We start from the raw sequence: 17943 nt of genomic DNA, 5'->3' as shown, positions 1-17943 counted from the left end.
ATGTTCTTTGTGTTTCACTGTTGCAGTCCTCACATATGGGTTATCTGGCTCCCGGTAGCCCTCAGTCGGCCCAAATACCAGAGTACTTGGTATATGACGTCGGCTGCTGCCGGTTATAAAACTGATGTTAGTACGTCAGGTGTAAATGGAGGCAGCCAATGCCATTTCCTCAGTCGTTCTTGCCACAGAGCCCGAAGCAGATGCAATTCGCACTAGTGCCGGTCGGCCGTTTACCATCATTTTGCTTTCCGACTGCCAAGTTGAAGACGCCTTCAGGTAAGTACCCCGTTGGGGATCCTCTTTTCTTGCTTTAACGAACGTCTGATAAAGTTAATAACTGTTTTGCCTGTGGAAAAGAGATTCTGCACTGTGATTTCCATTCGTATTGTATAACTTGTTTGGGCCTTGAGCACAACGTCCCTAACTGCGATCTCTGTGCTTCCTTTAACCCGCCTACCATACGCTGTAGCACTAAGATTTTGTATAAGCAGTACGGAGTCTGGCCTAAGTTCATCGCTATGGCGTCTTCTGGTCTCCCGACTTTGGATTTTCCTAGGAAACGCAAAGACAAGGACCGCGACAGGCCTAGGGTTAAATCTACTGATGACGCACCGGTGAAATTGGTCGTCAGCACAACTGTACTCAGTGAGGTGCTTTCGCAGCTCCTGCAGCCCGCAGATTTTCAGCCGCAAGCCTCTGCCGAGACTTCTACGAAGTCCTCCATGCCGCAGGCTGCTATTTCATCTTCAGACCCTCCACTTGTCGCTGCCTCAGATGGGTCCGGAGCCGCTTTTCAGGCACCGGCTTCTAATGCCTCTTCTTTTCGATATGAGACCAGAACCAGACCGAGTACCTTAGCTCAGACTTCTGCAGTTGCTAGGCCTCCCGAGTCCTTCCGGATTGCTAGTAAACCTTCCAGCCACAAACCTACTCACAAGCAGGCGTCAGCCTCCCCTCCTGTACCTCAGTCACAGTTGGTAAAGATGGCTGGTGATTCTCTTTCCCTGATTAGGGGCTCTCATTCCCCCCTTCAAAGAGGGCTAAGGAATTATCTCCTGATATTTTGTCTGTCTCAGATTCTGAGATTTCCAGTATGTCTGCTGGTGAAGAAGGAAATTCTCAACTTTTTTCTGGCTTTGAGGATTCTGATGCTGAGGACTCTATCCCTTCTGCCTCTCCTCCAGAAGATTTTTCCTTTGAGGATACTTTGAATACTCTTAGGGAGCATTTTAAATGGGAATGTCAGGACTTTCCACAGTCTAAGAAAAGAATCCGGGAATTTTTAGATTTGCCACAGCATTAGCCTCTGGCTATACCTCCAGTTTTGGAAGTTGTGGATGATGTTTTCATGGACAATTCTTTAACTCCCAATTCATTTCCTCCTGCCCCCAGAAAACCGGATAGATATTACAGGGTTCCTGAATCTCATCAATTCCTTTTTAGAAACCCTACTGCTGATCCAGAAATTATTTCTCAAAGCCCCAAGGCTGTTAAGGCTACTATTGCTAGAAACCCTGTGCCTGCTGATAAGGAATCTAGGGCCTTGAACGGGTGGGATAAAAAAGTCTGTACTTCTGCAGATCTTGCCATTAGATCCGTGAATTGTCTTTTTCACATGCTTAAGTATCAGCAGCATATGTTGGTGGCTATTAAGGCTAAACTTGGAGATATTCCTTCCATGACGGAAGACCATAATTTACAAGACTTACCGAATTCTGCCACTTTAGTTAATAAGCATTCACTTCATTGTGGTTTTGACACTTTGGAGGCTTCCTGCAGAGCAGCAGCCACTGGTTCCGTAATTAGAAGGTATGCTTGGTTCAGGGAGCAGCCTCTTTCTGAACCGGTTAAGTCTAAATTGCTGGATGTTCCTTTGCACAAGGACAATCTTTTTGGTAATAAGGCTGAGGAGGTGCTGAAAAAGTTGAAGGATAAGGCAAAATCTACGCAAGCTGTAAAAGATTTCCTTCAGGTTCAGCTTCCTCAGTTTAGTAGGCGTTATCATTCCAAGAATTGGTCTTTCCCCGATCCTGGCAAGCAGGGTTGCTCTAGGCCTAGGGGTTTCAGATCTTTCAGAGGGCATGCTTCTGCCCCTCAAAGGGATAAATAATGGCATTCTTCTTCTGCTAAATTCGGGGAGTTCTAAGCCAGCTTCCCAAAGCAAGCACTCTCAATGACTCCGGCCTTCTTGTGCCTACCTCTGCAGACCCTGGGTTTCCTTTGGGGGAAGGTTAGCCATGTTCGCAGAGGTATGATCTACCATCACAGATGACAGTTGGGTGCTTAATATAGTAAACCAAGGTTAAAAGTTTTACTTTCACACCTTCCCTGTTTTACAAGGGTACCCAGACATACCCAAAACTCTCAAGGCAGAGGTAGAAACTCAGATTTCTTCTCTACTGACTATGGGGGCTATAGAGCCAGTTCCTGCAAATCAGGCAGGCCTAGGATTTTATTCAAGACTTTTTCTGGTACCCAAGAAAGGGGGCACCTGGCACCCTATTCTGGATCTGTCCATTCTAAACACTTTTTTGGTGATTCCCAAATTCAAGATGCTCACCCTTCAACAGATATTACCAATGCTGGGCAAGGATTCATGGCTGGTAACGTTGGATCTCAAGGAGGCTTATCTGCACATCCCAATAAGGGAAAGTTGCAGGCAGTTCCTTTGCTTCAGGTTGGGGAGCAACACTTTCAATTCTCTGCATTGCCCTTTGGCTTATCTACTGCTCCCAGAGATGTTCTTCATGTTTCACTGTTGCAGTCATTACATTTAGGTTATCTGCTTGCAGTAGCACTCAGTTGGCCTGATTAGCAAAGTCTTGGGTCCTACATCAGTTGCTGTCTCTTCTTCCATGACATCCGGTCGTCAGGGGTATAAAACATGCAGCCGACGTCATTACATCAGTCTTTCTTGCTGTGCGGTGCCCGAACCAGAAGCAGTTTGCAAGTGCCGGTCGGCAGACTCCTGAAATTTTCGTTTTCGAGTTTTAGAACCAAAGTCTTCAACTAAAGGCTAAGTATCTCGTTGGGGAAACTTTTTCTTGCTCTAATCCGATGTCAGTAAAAGTAAATAAGTGCATTTCTTGTAGAAAGCAAATACCTCATAAAGATTTTCATTCGTACTGTATTCCTTGCCTAGGCCCTGACCACGACATACCTCGCTGTCGGTTTTGTGCCTTATTTAAACCACAAACTATCCGTCGTCGGTATATTTGTGCTTTTAAATATTTTGGTGCTCGGTTCAATTATCCTGATATGTCTTCGGTAAGCTATCTGACTACTGACATTCCGAAGAAACGCAAAGATATAGACAGAGACAGGCCGCCCAGTTCACCGGTACTCAGTGAGGTGCTTTCCCAGCCCCTGATACCCACTTCTTCAGATTCGCAGGCCTCTACTGAGACCCATTCGGAGTCCGGTATGTCGCAAGATGCTTCAGCTGTGGAACCTGCAGATGTCCTTCATGGATGCATCTGCAGTCATAACAAGTGGGTTGTCCTGTCGTCAGGCAGCCCTACAGTCGGCCGGATTCCAAAGTCCGGGTCCGGCTTCGGCTGATGTCGCACTCCACCCGACGTCATCTCTGTTGGTCTTCGGGTATAAAAGCATCAGCCGACGCCATTTTCCTCAGTCTTTCTTGCCGCGTGGCGCCCGAAGCAGAAGCTGTTCGCAAGTGCCGGTCGGTCGGATCCAGAGATTACTTCTACCGAATACTACTCAAGACTTCTAAAGCTAAGTACCCCGTTGGGGACTCTTTCTTGCCTCAGCCGATGTCAGAAAAAGTTAACAATTGTTTAACCTGTGGGAAACAAATACCTCATAAAGATTTCCACTCTTACTGTCTGCCTTGTTTAGGCCCAGCCCACGACGTAGCAGCCTGTTCGCCTGTGCCTCTTTCAACCGACGAACGCTTAGGCGTCGGTCGGAGTTTGCAGAACAGTTTTTCGGTACTGATTTTGCGTACATTATGCCGTCGGATCCTCCGACTACCCAATCTTCCAAAAACGCAAAGATAAAGACCGACACTCGCGGTCCGCGGTCTCGGCCGAAACCACGGCAAAGCAAATCATGAGTGCCTCGGTTTCGCCTAAAACCGAGAAAACTGCTCAAAGTACAGCTGAACCTATTCTTACAACTGAGGCCCCTGCTACAATTCTTGAATCGACCTCAGAAATTTTACCCACTACGGTGGTTGACTTATCAGACACCATCCCCTTGGATGTCTCTACCCCAGCACGTGGTGCTGCTAGGCCTCCAGCAGCCATGTCCATTAAGGCCTTCGCCAGGGCTAAAGCAGCCAAGACTACTAAATCAGTGCCTGTTAAACCCCCCTCATCCAGGCCCTCTTCTAGTTCTCAAATGCTTTCTTTGGCAGAAGATTTAATTTCTTTAATTAGAGGATCTCAATCTCACCCAGACAGGGCCTCTCAGCCCCCAGAAAAGAGACCTAGGGCAGAGCCCCCTGAGCCAGTGTCTTTTGATGATTCTGCTGATGAATCAGACATAACTGACCAGCCTGAGGCTCCCTTCTCCAATTTTGAAGATTCTGATGCTGAAGAATCCATTCCAGCTGCTTCCCCACCAGAAGAATTCTCCTTTGGGGAAACCTTGCATGCCATGCGAGAACAGTTCCAATGGCAGCAACAGGATTTTTCAGACTCCAGAAAAAGACTTAGGACCTTTCTGCACCTCCCACAGCACAGGCCCTTAGCTATACCTCCTGTTCTCTCTGTGGTGGATGATGCTTTCAATGATGTTTGCTCCGCTCCAGATTCTTTACCCCAGCCCCTGCCAAACCAGACAGATTTTACAGGGTGCCAGATACTCATCACCACCTTTACAAGGCCCCACTTGCAGACCCAGAAACTATATCCCAGGGTCCCAAGGCAGTAGCCGCGACCACAGCTAAAACCCCATTCCTTCTGAAAGGGAAGCAAGGTCACTAGACAGATGGGGTAAAAGGTCTACACTTCAGCTACTCTCTCAGCTAGAGCTTTAAACTGTCAGTTTCACATGATACAATACCAAGAGTTTATGCTTGATCAGTTAACTAAAAACTAACTACTGATGAATCTCTTGATAAGAAATATGTATTAGAGATGGTAAATAACATACAACAGGTTAGCAACCATTCCTTAAAATGTGGCTATGATGCACTGGAGGCTTCATTTAGATCAGCCATGACAGGCACAGTGATAAGAAGGCATGCATGGCTAAAGGAACAAGCTTTACCGGATCATGTTAAAGCTAAGTTGCTAGATGCTCCTATGGACAAGACAAGTTTGTTTGGTACACCTGCCCAGCAGGTTATGAAGAAAATGGAAGAAAAGGCAAAATCTGTTCAAACTGTTAAAGATTTCTTGCAGGTTCAACCCCAAGGTTTAGCAGGAACTGGCCTGCCAAAAATTGGTCCTTTCCTGACTCCACAAAATTTCAAAGGGGCAGGAATAGACGTTCCAGAGGCAGAAACCAATCCAGAGGAGGTGCCTACAGAGGACGACAGTGGCAAGGTAACAACAGAGGCACAGACACAGCCACTGCCACTACATCAGCACAACCACAGTGACTTAATCCTAAATCCGCCTACCAGGGAACAAATAGCAGCTCCTCTAGGCGGAAAGTTAACCTTATTTTCAAAGAACTGGCACTACATAACAAAAGACAAGTGGATTTTACAAACCATAGATCAAGGTTACCGGTTTCACTTCCACACTTTACCAGTCAAAAGAGGAATGCCAAATCTACCTCCAAATCGAAAAACAGAGGCTCTACGCCAGATAATGGAGTTAGCAAACATGAGAGCTGTGGAAAGAGTGCCAACAGCAGAACAAGGAAAGGGTTTTACTCCAGACTATTCCTAGTTCCAAGAAAGGAAAAAGTTGGAGACCAATTCTCGACCTGTCCACCTTAAATACATACATCATTGTCCCAAAATTCAAAATGCTGACCCTACAGCAACTTCTTCCCATGCTGGGCAAGGAGTCTTGGCTGGTAACTCTAGATCTCAAGGAGGCATACCTGCACATCCCCATTCGACCAATCTGCAGAAGATACCTCAGATTTCTTGCAGGATCAGAGCACTATCAATTCTCAGCATTGCCCTTTGGCTTATCTACTGCGCAGAGTATTCACAAAATGCCTGGCATCAGTAATCGCCCATTGCAGACTACAGGGAATTCAAATTTACCCATACCTGGACGACTGCCTGCTACAAGGGGACAACAAAAGCAAGCTGACAACAGATTTACAAAGGGTCATTTACTTGCTACAAGGACTGGGATACACAGTCAATTTACAAAAGTCAAGGCTGATACCATCCCAAACAAGGACATTCTTGGGCGGAATTGGACACAGTACAACAAATGGCATTCCTGACTACAGAAAAACAAAAAGAACTTCCTCTTTACTTCTTGGCACTAACAAAACCGAACAAGTTAACAGCAAGAAAATTTCTACAGGCCTTGGGCTTCATGGCATCATGCATAATCTTGGTCCCATTTGCCAGACTACATATGAGGAAACTACAGTGGTACCTAAAGAATTTATGGTCCCAACACAGACACAGTCTAGAAACAGAAATCCCACTAATTCCATGCTTAAAACAGGAGTTCCTATGGTGGGCTCAGGCATGCCAGTCAAACCCAGGCCTGCCCTTCCGCAGATGTCAACCAAACCAGACCATCACAACAGACGCTTCAGACCTAGGATGGGGGGCCCACATGCTGGACAAATGCGTGCAAGGATTGTGGACACAGGATCAACTTCACCTGCACATCAATCTAAAAGAAATGCTGGCAGTAAAACTGGCAATCCAAAAGTTCAAACCATTCCTCAAAGAGGGCCAGTTGATGATAAGGACAGACAACACCACAGTCATGTGGTACATCAACAAACAGGGAGGCACTCATTCATACCCCCTATGCAGAATGACCTTGGAGCTGTGGACCCTGGCACTCAGCTACAACATTCAGTTACAGGCAATATTTGTACCGGGAAAGACAATACTCTAGCAGACATACTAAGCAGAACCACTGGATGCCCACGAATGGAAGCTGCACCGGACATCTTCAAGACCATCTCAAAGAAATGGGGAATGCCACAGATAGACCTATTCGCATCACCTCTCAATCACCAGCTCAAAAAATTCTGCACAAGGACATTCCACCCACTAGCATGGAAAGTGGACTCACTCTCCTTCAACTGGAAAGGCCTAACAGCATATGCATTCCCACCTCTTCCTTTGATACACAAGGTACTACTAAAAATCAAGGAAGAACATCCAAGGATAATCCTGATAGCCCCAAACTGGCCAAGACAACACTGGTACCCACTACTGAAGAGCATGTCTCGGAACAACATGTGGCCAATACCCTGATGCCTTTGATGTTAACTCAGAACAACTACAGCATCATACATCCAAACCTAAAACGCTGCAACTGACTGCATGGAACATCACATAGCAGCAGCTAATCCAGAACTTTCCCAAAGAGTTAAAGACATTATTCTTGAAGCACGCAGACCTTCAACAAGAAAGAACTATGCTGGAAAATGGAAAAGGTTTGTCATTTGGAGTACCGAAAGAGGAAAAGATGTGTCAAACATAGATATGCCTAACATTCTGGAGTATCTGGCGAACTTCTTCATTCAGGCCTGTCCTACTCCTCCATCAAGATACATGCATCAGCTATTTCAGCAGAATACAGCTTTGATCCACCTGTTTTTCACACCTTTGCTCAGGCAGTTCCTCAGAGGAATCAAGAATGTAAAACCTCCAAGGAAACCACCATTACCAGCTTGGGACTTAAACTTTGTGCTAGAAAAGTTGACACTAGCACCTTTTGAACCAGCAGCAACAGCAGACCTACAACACCTGTCATGGAAAACTGCTTTCCTACTGGCAATTACTTCAGCAAGGAGGGTTTCAGAACTACAGGCCTTAATGGCAGTGCAACCCTTCCTAATCTTCCACCAAGATAGAGTGTCCTTGAGGACTAATCCCACATTTATGCCTAAGGTGGTATCCAGAGTATCTTTAAACCAGGCAATCCACCTACCTACCTTCTTTCCCAACCCACAAAACAGAGGGGAAAGAATACTGCATACCTTGGATGTACATAGACAGCTACGCTACTACTTGGACAGAACAAAAAGTAGCAGAAAGACTGACCAACTTTTTGTAGCCTATGCAACAGGAAGGGAAGGAAAAGCTATTTCCAAACAGACAATCTCCAAATGGATAGGAAATTGCATACGATACTGTTACTCCTTCCATGGAAAACCAATTCCACAGAACATAAGACCTCATTCTACAAGGGCAACAGCCACTACCACAGCCTTCTTACGAGGAGTGGCAACCAAAGACATTATTGAGGCGGCTACTTGGACCTCCGTGCATACATTTGCCAAGCATTATAATTTGCCTCTTTATTCCAGATCCCGAGCAGGGTTTGCCACTGCTGTACTGCAAGGGATCCTAAACACACCATAATCTACCTTTATCCTCCTCCCTAGTTGGCTATGGTATTCTACCCACTTGTTATGACTGCAGATGCATCCATGAAGGACATAGTACAGTTTTGTACCTACCATAAATGTAGATGTCCGAACTGGATAGCATCTGCAGTCAGGATTACCCTCCCTCCTTCCCTCTGTGGTACTCCTAGGGTGTTTACCCTCCTAATAGCTAGCTGTTGGGGGGGAGTCTCTTATGGTGTATTTGTTTGTATATATGTACATATATGCTTATTGTTGTGTTTACCTCTATCTATTTGGAAACATTGGCATCTATCCAAATTTTACCCTGCAAGAGGGCTACTGGCATCTGGGGCAAGAAACACTGAGGAAAATGGTGTCGGCTGATGCTTTTATACCCGAAGACCAACAGAGATGACGTCGGGTGGAGTGCGACATCAGCCGAAGCCGGACCCGGACTTTGGAATCCGGCCGACTGCAGGGCTGCCTGACGACAGGACAACCCACTTGTTATGACTGCAGATGCTATCCAGTTCGGACATCTACATTTATGGTAGGTACAAAACTGTACTATGTCTCTACCTTGGATGGGTCCGGAGCCGCTGTGCAGGCACCGGCTTCTGAGGGTGTATTCAGGCCTACTGACTTACATATCAAACCGGCGCCATCTTCTTCTCCAAGGCCTAAAACTCAAACCATGCCTAGAAAACTGGCGCCCAAACTGCATGGTCAGGCTTCTATGCCTAAAAATCAAATAAGAATGGCTGAAGACTTTTAATCAGGGGAAGCCAACCCTCCCCCTCTAAGAGACCTAGGACGGAGTTTGCTTATGATACTTCTGATCAGGATTCTGAAATTTCTGTTTCCTCTGATGACCGGGATTTACCCTTGTCTACCTTTGAGGATTCTGATGCTGAGGACTCTTTTCCCTCTGCCCCCCCCCCCAAAAATCCTACCCCCTCTGATAGAGACTCCATGGCGTGGATAAATGGGTTAAGAAGGTGTACACTTCTGCAACTTTGGCCATTAGGGCCTTGAATTGCCAGTTTCATATGTTAAAGTATCAGCAGCATATTATTTGATTGCTTAAACAGAAAATGATGTTGATTCCTGATTGTGCTGAAAATAAGGATTTACAGGATTTAATGCATTCTGCTGAACAAGCTGGTAAACATATATTGCAATGTGGTTTTGATTCACTACAGGCATCTTGCACGGCTGCGGTAACTGGGTCTCTGTTTAGAAGGCATGCTTGGCTTAAGGAGCAATCCTTGCCAGATCATGTTAAAGCAAAATTACTGGATGCTCCCTTAAATCAGGATCGCTTGTTTGGCAACAAGGCAGAAGAAGTTCTTAAAAAGATGGAGGAAAGAGCTAAATCTATGCAAACTGTTAAAGATTTTTTACAAGCACAACCTCCAAGATTTATTAGGCATTGGCCTTCTAAGAATTGGTCCTTTCCTGCCTCTTCCAGACCTTCTCAGTCCAAACCCAGGTACAGCAGAGAGCACCCAGGCTTCAGTCCCAGGGGACGCACAGGGCTAAGCAGTGGAGGGCCTCCACTTCCAAATCTGGGAGTATTAAAACTCCCCCTATGGTAAACTGTCTCAATGGCTTCTTTTTTAAAACTTCCAAGCACTAATCAACTGACTTCCCCTTTGGGGGGAAAGGTTGCTCTTCATGCGAAGAACTTGGGGACTCATTACCCAGGACAAATGAGTTTTAAATGTAGTGTCCCAAGGATACAGATTTCACTTCCACACGTTACCAACTCCAAGCGGTTGGCCAGATCTACCTCCAAATCAGTGGGCAGAGGCAGAAAAGCAAGTACTCTCTCTCTTAAGCATAGCAGCTATTCAGTTGGTACCAGAAGAGGAAAAGGAACAAGGTTTCTACTCAAGATTTTTCCTGGTACCCAGAAAAGGCAATTCATGGCATCCTATCCTGGACCTGTCTACTCTAAACACCTTTTTGTGATTCCAAAAATCAAGATGCTGAGTCTTCACCAGCTGCCTCCTATGCTAAGCAAAGATGCCTGATTGGTAACATTAGATTTAAAGGAAGCATACCTGCACACCCCAGTCAGGGAGTCTTGCTGAAGATAACTATGCTTCAAAGCAGGCTACACGCAGGCAAGTTTCTGGATTACTTTTCCAAATCCAGGGTGGGTTTTGCAACAGCAGTCGTACAGGGCATTCTAGCCAGCCCCAACTCTTCTTGACTGCCTCCAGCCATTCTTCAGCTTTGGGAATCAAAAGTGTGATGACTGCAGCAGTGAAACACGAGGAACATAGTACAGGTGTACACTTACCATAAATGTAGATGTTCGAGTGTATTCACGGTTGCAGTCCTGGATGTCCTTCAAGAATGCAACTGCAGTCCTGACATATGGGTTGTCCTGCCTCAGGCAGCCCTTCGGTCGGCCAGATTCCAAAGTCTGGGTCCGGCGTCGGCCGATGTCGCCTCCTCCCCGACGTCAGAGCGGCTGGAGTATTGTCTCTCTCTACCTCTCCTACTCACCCGTTACTAGGCTATTGGTATATACTTTTTGCTGGGGGTGTTTTTTCCACCGTAACTGAGCTCCCCGTTTGGGGGCTCCTGACATTTGGGGCAAGAAAAACTGAAGTAATGGCATCGGTTGCCTGTTCTTATACCCCTGACGACCTGACATCAGTCCTGAAGCGACAGCAGCTGACGCAGAAATACTAAGTCTCTGGTATTCGGCTGACTGAGGGCTACCTTCAGGCAGATAACCCAAGTGTGATGACTGCAACAGTGAATACACTCGAACATCTACATTTATGGTAAGTGTACACAACTGTACTTTATTCCTGAAGCTAGGCATCTTATTGCTTCTCTGACTACCTAAAATGTAGTTTGCAAACTAGCTTTCCCTCTCAAGCTCTTTGCCTCTTCCCATTGCTGTATGTCCATTTCCTGGATTCTTGCCTAGCAATAGTGCAGTTCACTACTTCCAAAGTCCTGTTTGTTCACTGTACTTCCAAGAAACTGCCGACCTCACAATAAGTTTGCCTTCCCAGCTTCTTTTTAATGATACTTTTGGTTAAGTTACGAATGTTTCCTTATCTTGTAGGTAGAGAAGTGAGCACGCTAGTTGGGAAGTGTGGATCTAGTTTACCGAAGTGTCGTGCACCCCATCTATTTGTGTGTGTGTGTGTGTGTGTGTGTGTGTGTGTGTGTGTCTGTCTCTCTCTCTCTCTCTCTCCCTCTCTGTCTCTTTTGCTATTGGTGTATACAGGTCATGTGCCCACCACACTCATCTAAAAAGCTGAGCATATCCAGTGACCATGAAGTTATAATTATTATTGCTGGAACTGCATACCTGAAGACATTTTACCTTCTCATGGATGTTACAGGTGCATACCATTTCAGATCATGCAGGTATTTTTCCTGTGTATACAGGCAGCTGTGTGCCTTTGTATCCTGAGCAGTGCTAGCAGCACTTCAGATAAACAGATCATGCATGCTTTTTTTACTCTATGTTTAAGGAGCTACTTTGATGCTCATGTGTATGTTGTTGTGTTACTTTACTATGTGCCACTGTATTTTTCAGCCATGTCTCTTTGCCCTGTCATTCTAGGTGTACGTTCTGAAAAGGCCACATGTTGATGAGTTCCTGAAGCGAATGGGGGATCTTTTCGAGTGTGTGCTGTTCACCGCAAGTTTAGCTAAGGTGAGCCTGTGCTGCTTTACTGTGCTGTATATATGTGAAAGAGTGGTAACACAAGAGAGAACAATGAGTCATGCACAGCGTTACTGTAGTCTAGCTGATTTGGTTTTTCTTCAGTGGTGTGAATAATGAAGATGTTCATCATAGTATTCACTGTTGCAGTCTGCAGTTGTTGCAATATCCTAGCTTGCTGCCAGCCAATTTTCTAAAGCCCCCCCCCCTCCCGTTTATGATTTTGGCCATTGCCCCGCTTTTGGCACCAGGAACTCAGTAGTATAAAAGCTACACCAGCCAGTGCCATATTCATCTCTTCCTTGCTATGCAGTAGAGGTTGCATCACATTACTGCTTGTAATGTGTTGTTTGACCACATTTTTTTACACGATTATTGAAATCTGTGAATGTTTGACACAGATTCTAGTCAGTGACTGGTTGATCTGTGGTAAACTAATACCTCATAAATACTGCCACTCAGTGTCGTTTTGCCTTGAGCTGGAGCTCATCATGTACTCCTGTTCCCACTGTGATCATTTACTGGAGGGCAGTCCATCATTGCCAACATTCTCTCCATGAGTTTACTGATTCAGGGCTGCTGTGGCATTGTCCAAGTCCTCTGGGAGCCTACTTCCTAAAAAGAAGCATTTGAAAAAGAAGGGGAGGAGAAAGGAGGATGTTACAGAAGACTCGAGATTTCTTCAGTACAGAGATTCCTTACTAGGAGAGATGCTTTCCTGGATCCCAACTGCAGAGTCTCTTGTGGCAGAGGCTTCTGGCATGACAATTCAGCAGGATCTCTTCCTCCTGGTATATGGCATGTCCTCAGAGTCTGAAATCTCAGGCATTCTTTGGTCACCACAGATCCTTCAGCCACTGAGGCCCTTTTTGTGACAACTAAAGGGGATGGTGGGATCACTACAATATTTGTACATGTGTACAAGAGGTCTCAGGGATAGTGAGGTCTCTGTCACCCACCCAAGACTGGAAGCCTCAGGCAGCCCCCCCCCCCAGTATCACAGGCACAAGGCAACAAAACCTATGTAGGTGCAGTCCTGCTTGCCTTGGCCTATGCAGGGCAATACCCCTGTCCTGCCCCTTGTCTGAGCTTTGACATGAGGTAGATTTCTTAAGTTAGTCTGAACCAGAAGCAGTGTTGTTGGTATTGGGATTTTCCTTTGTGGATACCCCTGTAATTGTCTTAGAATTTGAGGAGTCTGATTCTGAAGAGCCAGCCTGTGTAACAGATTTCTATAAGCCAAAGAATTTGAAGACACCCTTTCCTCTGCTTCTCCACTGGAGTCTTCCATTTGGGGATACAGTCCACAAAATGAGAGATCTTTCAGTGGCATTCCAAGAAGCCCAAGAAAGATAGAGGGACTTCATGGGTCTCTCTGAACCCAGGTTTCTAGCTCTCCTTCCAGTATTAGAGGTCATGGAAGATGTCTTTAAAAGTGTATCATTGGAGCCAAATTCCCTTCTCCCTTTCAAGGAAACGTGAGTATTTCTACAGGGTCATGGATTCCCACATTTATCTGTAGAGAAATCTTGACTAATCTCAATGTGGTGTCTGTGGATCCTAGCCAGGTAACAGTTTCATCTCCAGCCAGTAATCACATTCCAAATGATGAGAGTAGAATTCTGGTTAGATTTGAGGAAGAAAGGCTACAGAACTGCTACCTTGGCATTTAGGACTTTAAACTGCCACTCTCACATACTGTCTTACCAGCAGACCTTATTGGAACAGGTGATGAGCAAGGTGAGGAGGTTCGAAGACAAAGATCTAAAGCAGGAGTTGCTAGACCTCTTTCCTGCCAGCTGGCCAGCCCACCTAGTGTAGTTATGATGCTGTAGCTGTATCTTGGAGGGCAGCAGCCATGAGAGTTACTCATTGAGGCATGCCTGGTTAACGGCTACCCCTTCCAGAAAATGTGAAATTAGGAATTCTCAATTCCACCTTATGCAAGGAGTTCTGTTTGGACCCCCTGCACAGGAAGTGTACAAGAAACTGTAGGAGAATAGTGGAACTAGCCGGTGTGTTAGGGAGATTGTTTAAAACTTTGTGCCTAGGTGTACAGTAGCAACTTCTCAACCAAAGCAAAGGGGAGGTGGTAAGTACAAAAAAAAAAACAGTAAACTAGACAAAAAAGGCTGGGGGGGTCTCTCATGGCCAAGACTTTCTCCAGAGGGGTCAGTAATGTTTCACATTGGTTGACTCTTGCCTCCCTCCAGCCCTAAAGTCTGCTTCAACCCCTTCCCCTAAAACTTGAAGGAAGCTTGTCTGCCTTTATAGGGAATTTGGTAGGCAGTTACTCAGGTCAAGTGGTGCTAAACTTCATAAAAGAAGAATGTCGCCTACAGTTTCTAGAAAGACCCCAGTTCAGAGGTGTTTCACCTAGCAGTTAGGGACCATAATCAAGTTAATACCCTCAAGTGATCAAAGACGTGTTTCACTCTTCCTGGGGAGAAGGCATGCGGTTTTATTCTAAATTGATGTTCTTCATGTTTTACTGTTGCAGTCATCACATTTAGGTTATCTGCTTGCAGTAGCCCTCAGTCGGCCTGATGAACAAAGTCTTGGGTCCTGCGTCGGTTGCTGTCCCTTCTTCCATGACGTCAGGTCGTCAGGGGTATAAAACATGCAGCCGACGTCATTACATCAATCTTTCTTGCCGTCCGGTGCCCGAAGCAGAAGCAGTTTGCAAGTGCCAATTGGCCGACTCCTGAAATTTTCATTTTCAAGTTTCAGAACCAACATCTTCAATTAAAGCTAAGTACCCCGTTGGGGAAACTTTTTCTTGCTCCTTACCGATGTCAGTAAACGTTAATAATTGCATTTCTTGTGGAAATACTTCACAAAGATTTTCATTTGTACTGTATTCTTTGCCTAGGCCCTGACCACGATGTACCTTGTTGTCAGTTTTGTGCTTTATTTAATCAACACACTATCCATTGTCTGTATATTTTCACCTTTAAATATTTCGGTTCTCGGTTCAATTATCCAGAAATGTTGTCGGTAAGCCATCCGACTTCCGGAATGCCAAAAAAAACGCAAAGATAAAGATAGAGACAGGCCGCCTAGGTCCAAAGCTGCCGACGATGCTTCTCCTAAGCCAGTCGCAAGTTCGCCGGTACTCAGTGAGACTCTTTCGCAGCCCCTGATACCTGCTACTTCTGATTCACAGGCCTCTACTGAGACCCATTCGGAGTCTGGCATCCCGCGACATGCTTCAACTGTGGAACCTACGGATGTCTCTACCTTGAATGGGTCTGGAGCCGCTGTGCAGGCACCGGCTTCTGAAAGTGTATTCAGGCCTATGGATTTGCATATGAAACCGATGCCTCCTTCTTTAAGGCCTAAACCTCGAACCATGCCTATAAAGCCGAAGCTCAGGCCACTATGCCTAAAAAACAAATAAGAATAGCTGAAGATCTTATAACTTTAATCAGGGGAAGCCAACCACCCTCTTCTAAGAGACCTAGGACTGAAATTGTTTATGAATCTTCTGACCAGGATTCTGATTTTTCTGATTATCTGGATTTACCCTTATCTACTTATGAGGATTCTGATGCAGAGGACTCTGTTCCCTCTGCTTCCCCTCCAGAGGATTTTTCTTTTGGTGAAATCTACCCCTTCTGATAGAGACTCCAGGGCACTGGATAGATGGGGTAAGAAGGTTTACACTTCTGCAGCCTTGGCCATTAGGGCCTTAAACTGTCAGTTTCATATGTTAAAGTATCAACAACATATTATTGGATTGCTTAAACAGAAAATTATGTTGGTTCCTGACTGTGCTGAAAATAAGGAATTACAGGATTTAATGCATTCTGCTGAACAGGTTGGAAAACATACTTTGCAATGTGGGTTTGATTCTTTATTGGCCTCTTGCAGGGCTGCTGTCACTGGGTCTGTACTCAGAAGGCATGCTTGGCTTAAGGAGCAATCTTTGCCTGATTATGTTAAAGCTAAAACGATTGGAATCTCCCTTAAATCAGGACCGCCTGTTTGGCAACCAAGCTGAGGAAGTTCTTAAAAAGATGGAAGATAAAGCTAAATCTATGCAAACTGTTAAAGATTTCTTACAAGTTCAGCCTCCAAGATTTAGTAGGCATTGACCGTCTAAGAATTGGCCTTCTCAATCCACACCCAGACACAGCAGAAATCCCAGGTTTCAGTCCCAGGGTATGCACAAGACTAAGCAGTTGGGGGGATTCTGCTTCCAAATCTGGGAGTAGTAAGACTCCCCCTATGGAAAACTGTCTCAATGACTTGTTTTTAAACTTTCCAAGCACTTCTCAACTGAATGCTCCTTTAGGGGGAAAAGACTGGTCTGCAGGCCAGAAACTGGGAACTCATTACCCAGGACAAATGGGTTTTAAGTATAGTGTCCCAAGGATACAGATTTCACTTCCACACATTACCAATGCCAAAAGGTTGGCCAGATCAACTCCCAAATCAGTGGGCAGAGGTTCAAAAGCAAATACTCTCTCTTTTAAACATAAAGGTTATTCAAACTGTACCAGAAGGGGAAAAATGACAAGGTTTCTACTCAAGACTTTTCCTGGTACCCAGAAAAGACAATTCATGGCATCCTATTCTGCATCTGTCTACTCTAAGCACATTTTTGGTAATACTAATATTCAAGATGCTGACTCTTCACCAGTTGCTTCCTATGCTAGGAAAAGATGCCTGGATGGTAACACTAGATTTAAAGGAAGCATACCTGCACATCCCAATCAGGGAATCTTGCAGAAGATATCTACGCTTCAAAGCAGGCTACAATCACTACCAGTTCTCTGCACTGCCCTTTGGCTTATGTACTGCGCCCAGGGTATTCACAAAGTGCCTAGCCCCAGTCATCACATTTTGCAGGCAAAGAAATATTCAAATATACCCATACCTGGACGATTGTTTAATTCAGGCAGAAAGCCAGGATATACTTTTGAATCTGGCCTTTGTACAAAGGGTGCTCACTTGTCTGGGGTACACCATAAACGAAAATAAATCACACCTGGTACCCCATCAACAAATCATATTCCTTGGAGTAAAATTGAATACAACTTCCCAGATGGCTTTTCTTATGCCAGAGAAACAAATTCATTTGACAACCTACTTCAAACAAGTGGCCACAAAAACCCTACTGTCTGCAAGGCAAATACTACAAGCCTTGGGGTTCATGGCCTCCTGCATTCTTCTAATTCCATGTGCAAGACTGCATATGAGGAAACTGCAGTGGTATCTAAAAAGCCTATGGTGTCAACATTCTCAGGATCTAGAAGCAATGATTCCTCTCATACCTTGCCTACGCCTAGAGTTTCTTTGGTGGTCAGAGGCCTGCCACCAAAACAAGGGACTACCATTCACACTCCACCTCCCTGCCACCCAAACCCTAACAACAGACTCATCAGATTATGCATGGAGGGCTCACCTGGCAGGGAAGTGCATTCAGGGCAAATGGAACCCAAGTCAAATGCACTTGCATATCAATCAGAAAGAAATGTTAGCTGTACAGAATGCTCTGACGGCCTTCAAAGGCCACATTCTTTCAGGACAATTAATGGTAAAGACGGACAGCACCACTATTATATGGTACATAAACAAGCAGGGGGGGTACTCATTCTTATCCCCTCTGCAGACTAGCCATGGCATTGTGGAACACAGCCTTGAGCTACCATGTGCATCTACAAGCTCAATTCCTACCAGGAAAATGGCAGACAGACTAAGCAGAAACCTCATGGACCCACACGAGTGGAAACTGAAACCAAGGATGTTCTTCATCTCAC

General features: G+C 45.3%; 1 protein-coding gene across 1 annotated transcript in view; it reads left to right on the top strand.

The window, feature by feature from the left end:
- The window catches only part of LOC122804932 (carboxy-terminal domain RNA polymerase II polypeptide A small phosphatase 1-like), a 773332-nt gene that overhangs the window by 616567 nt on the left and 138822 nt on the right, over positions 1-17943 (top strand). Inside the window, exon 5 of the mRNA XM_044075150.1 lies at positions 12077-12169. Within this exon, the coding sequence (XP_043931085.1) occupies positions 12077-12169 (93 nt within the window). The remainder of the gene's footprint in view (positions 1-12076; positions 12170-17943) is intronic.

The sequence above is a fragment of the Protopterus annectens genome, chromosome 6.part0 (assembly GCF_019279795.1).
Source record: "Protopterus annectens isolate FY-2018-M chromosome 6.part0, PAN1.0, whole genome shotgun sequence".
In the NCBI taxonomy this organism is placed as follows: domain Eukaryota; kingdom Metazoa; phylum Chordata; order Ceratodontiformes; family Protopteridae; genus Protopterus; species Protopterus annectens.
The sequence above is the reverse complement of the archived record's forward strand: the minus strand, read 5'-3'. Positions and strand labels throughout refer to the sequence as shown.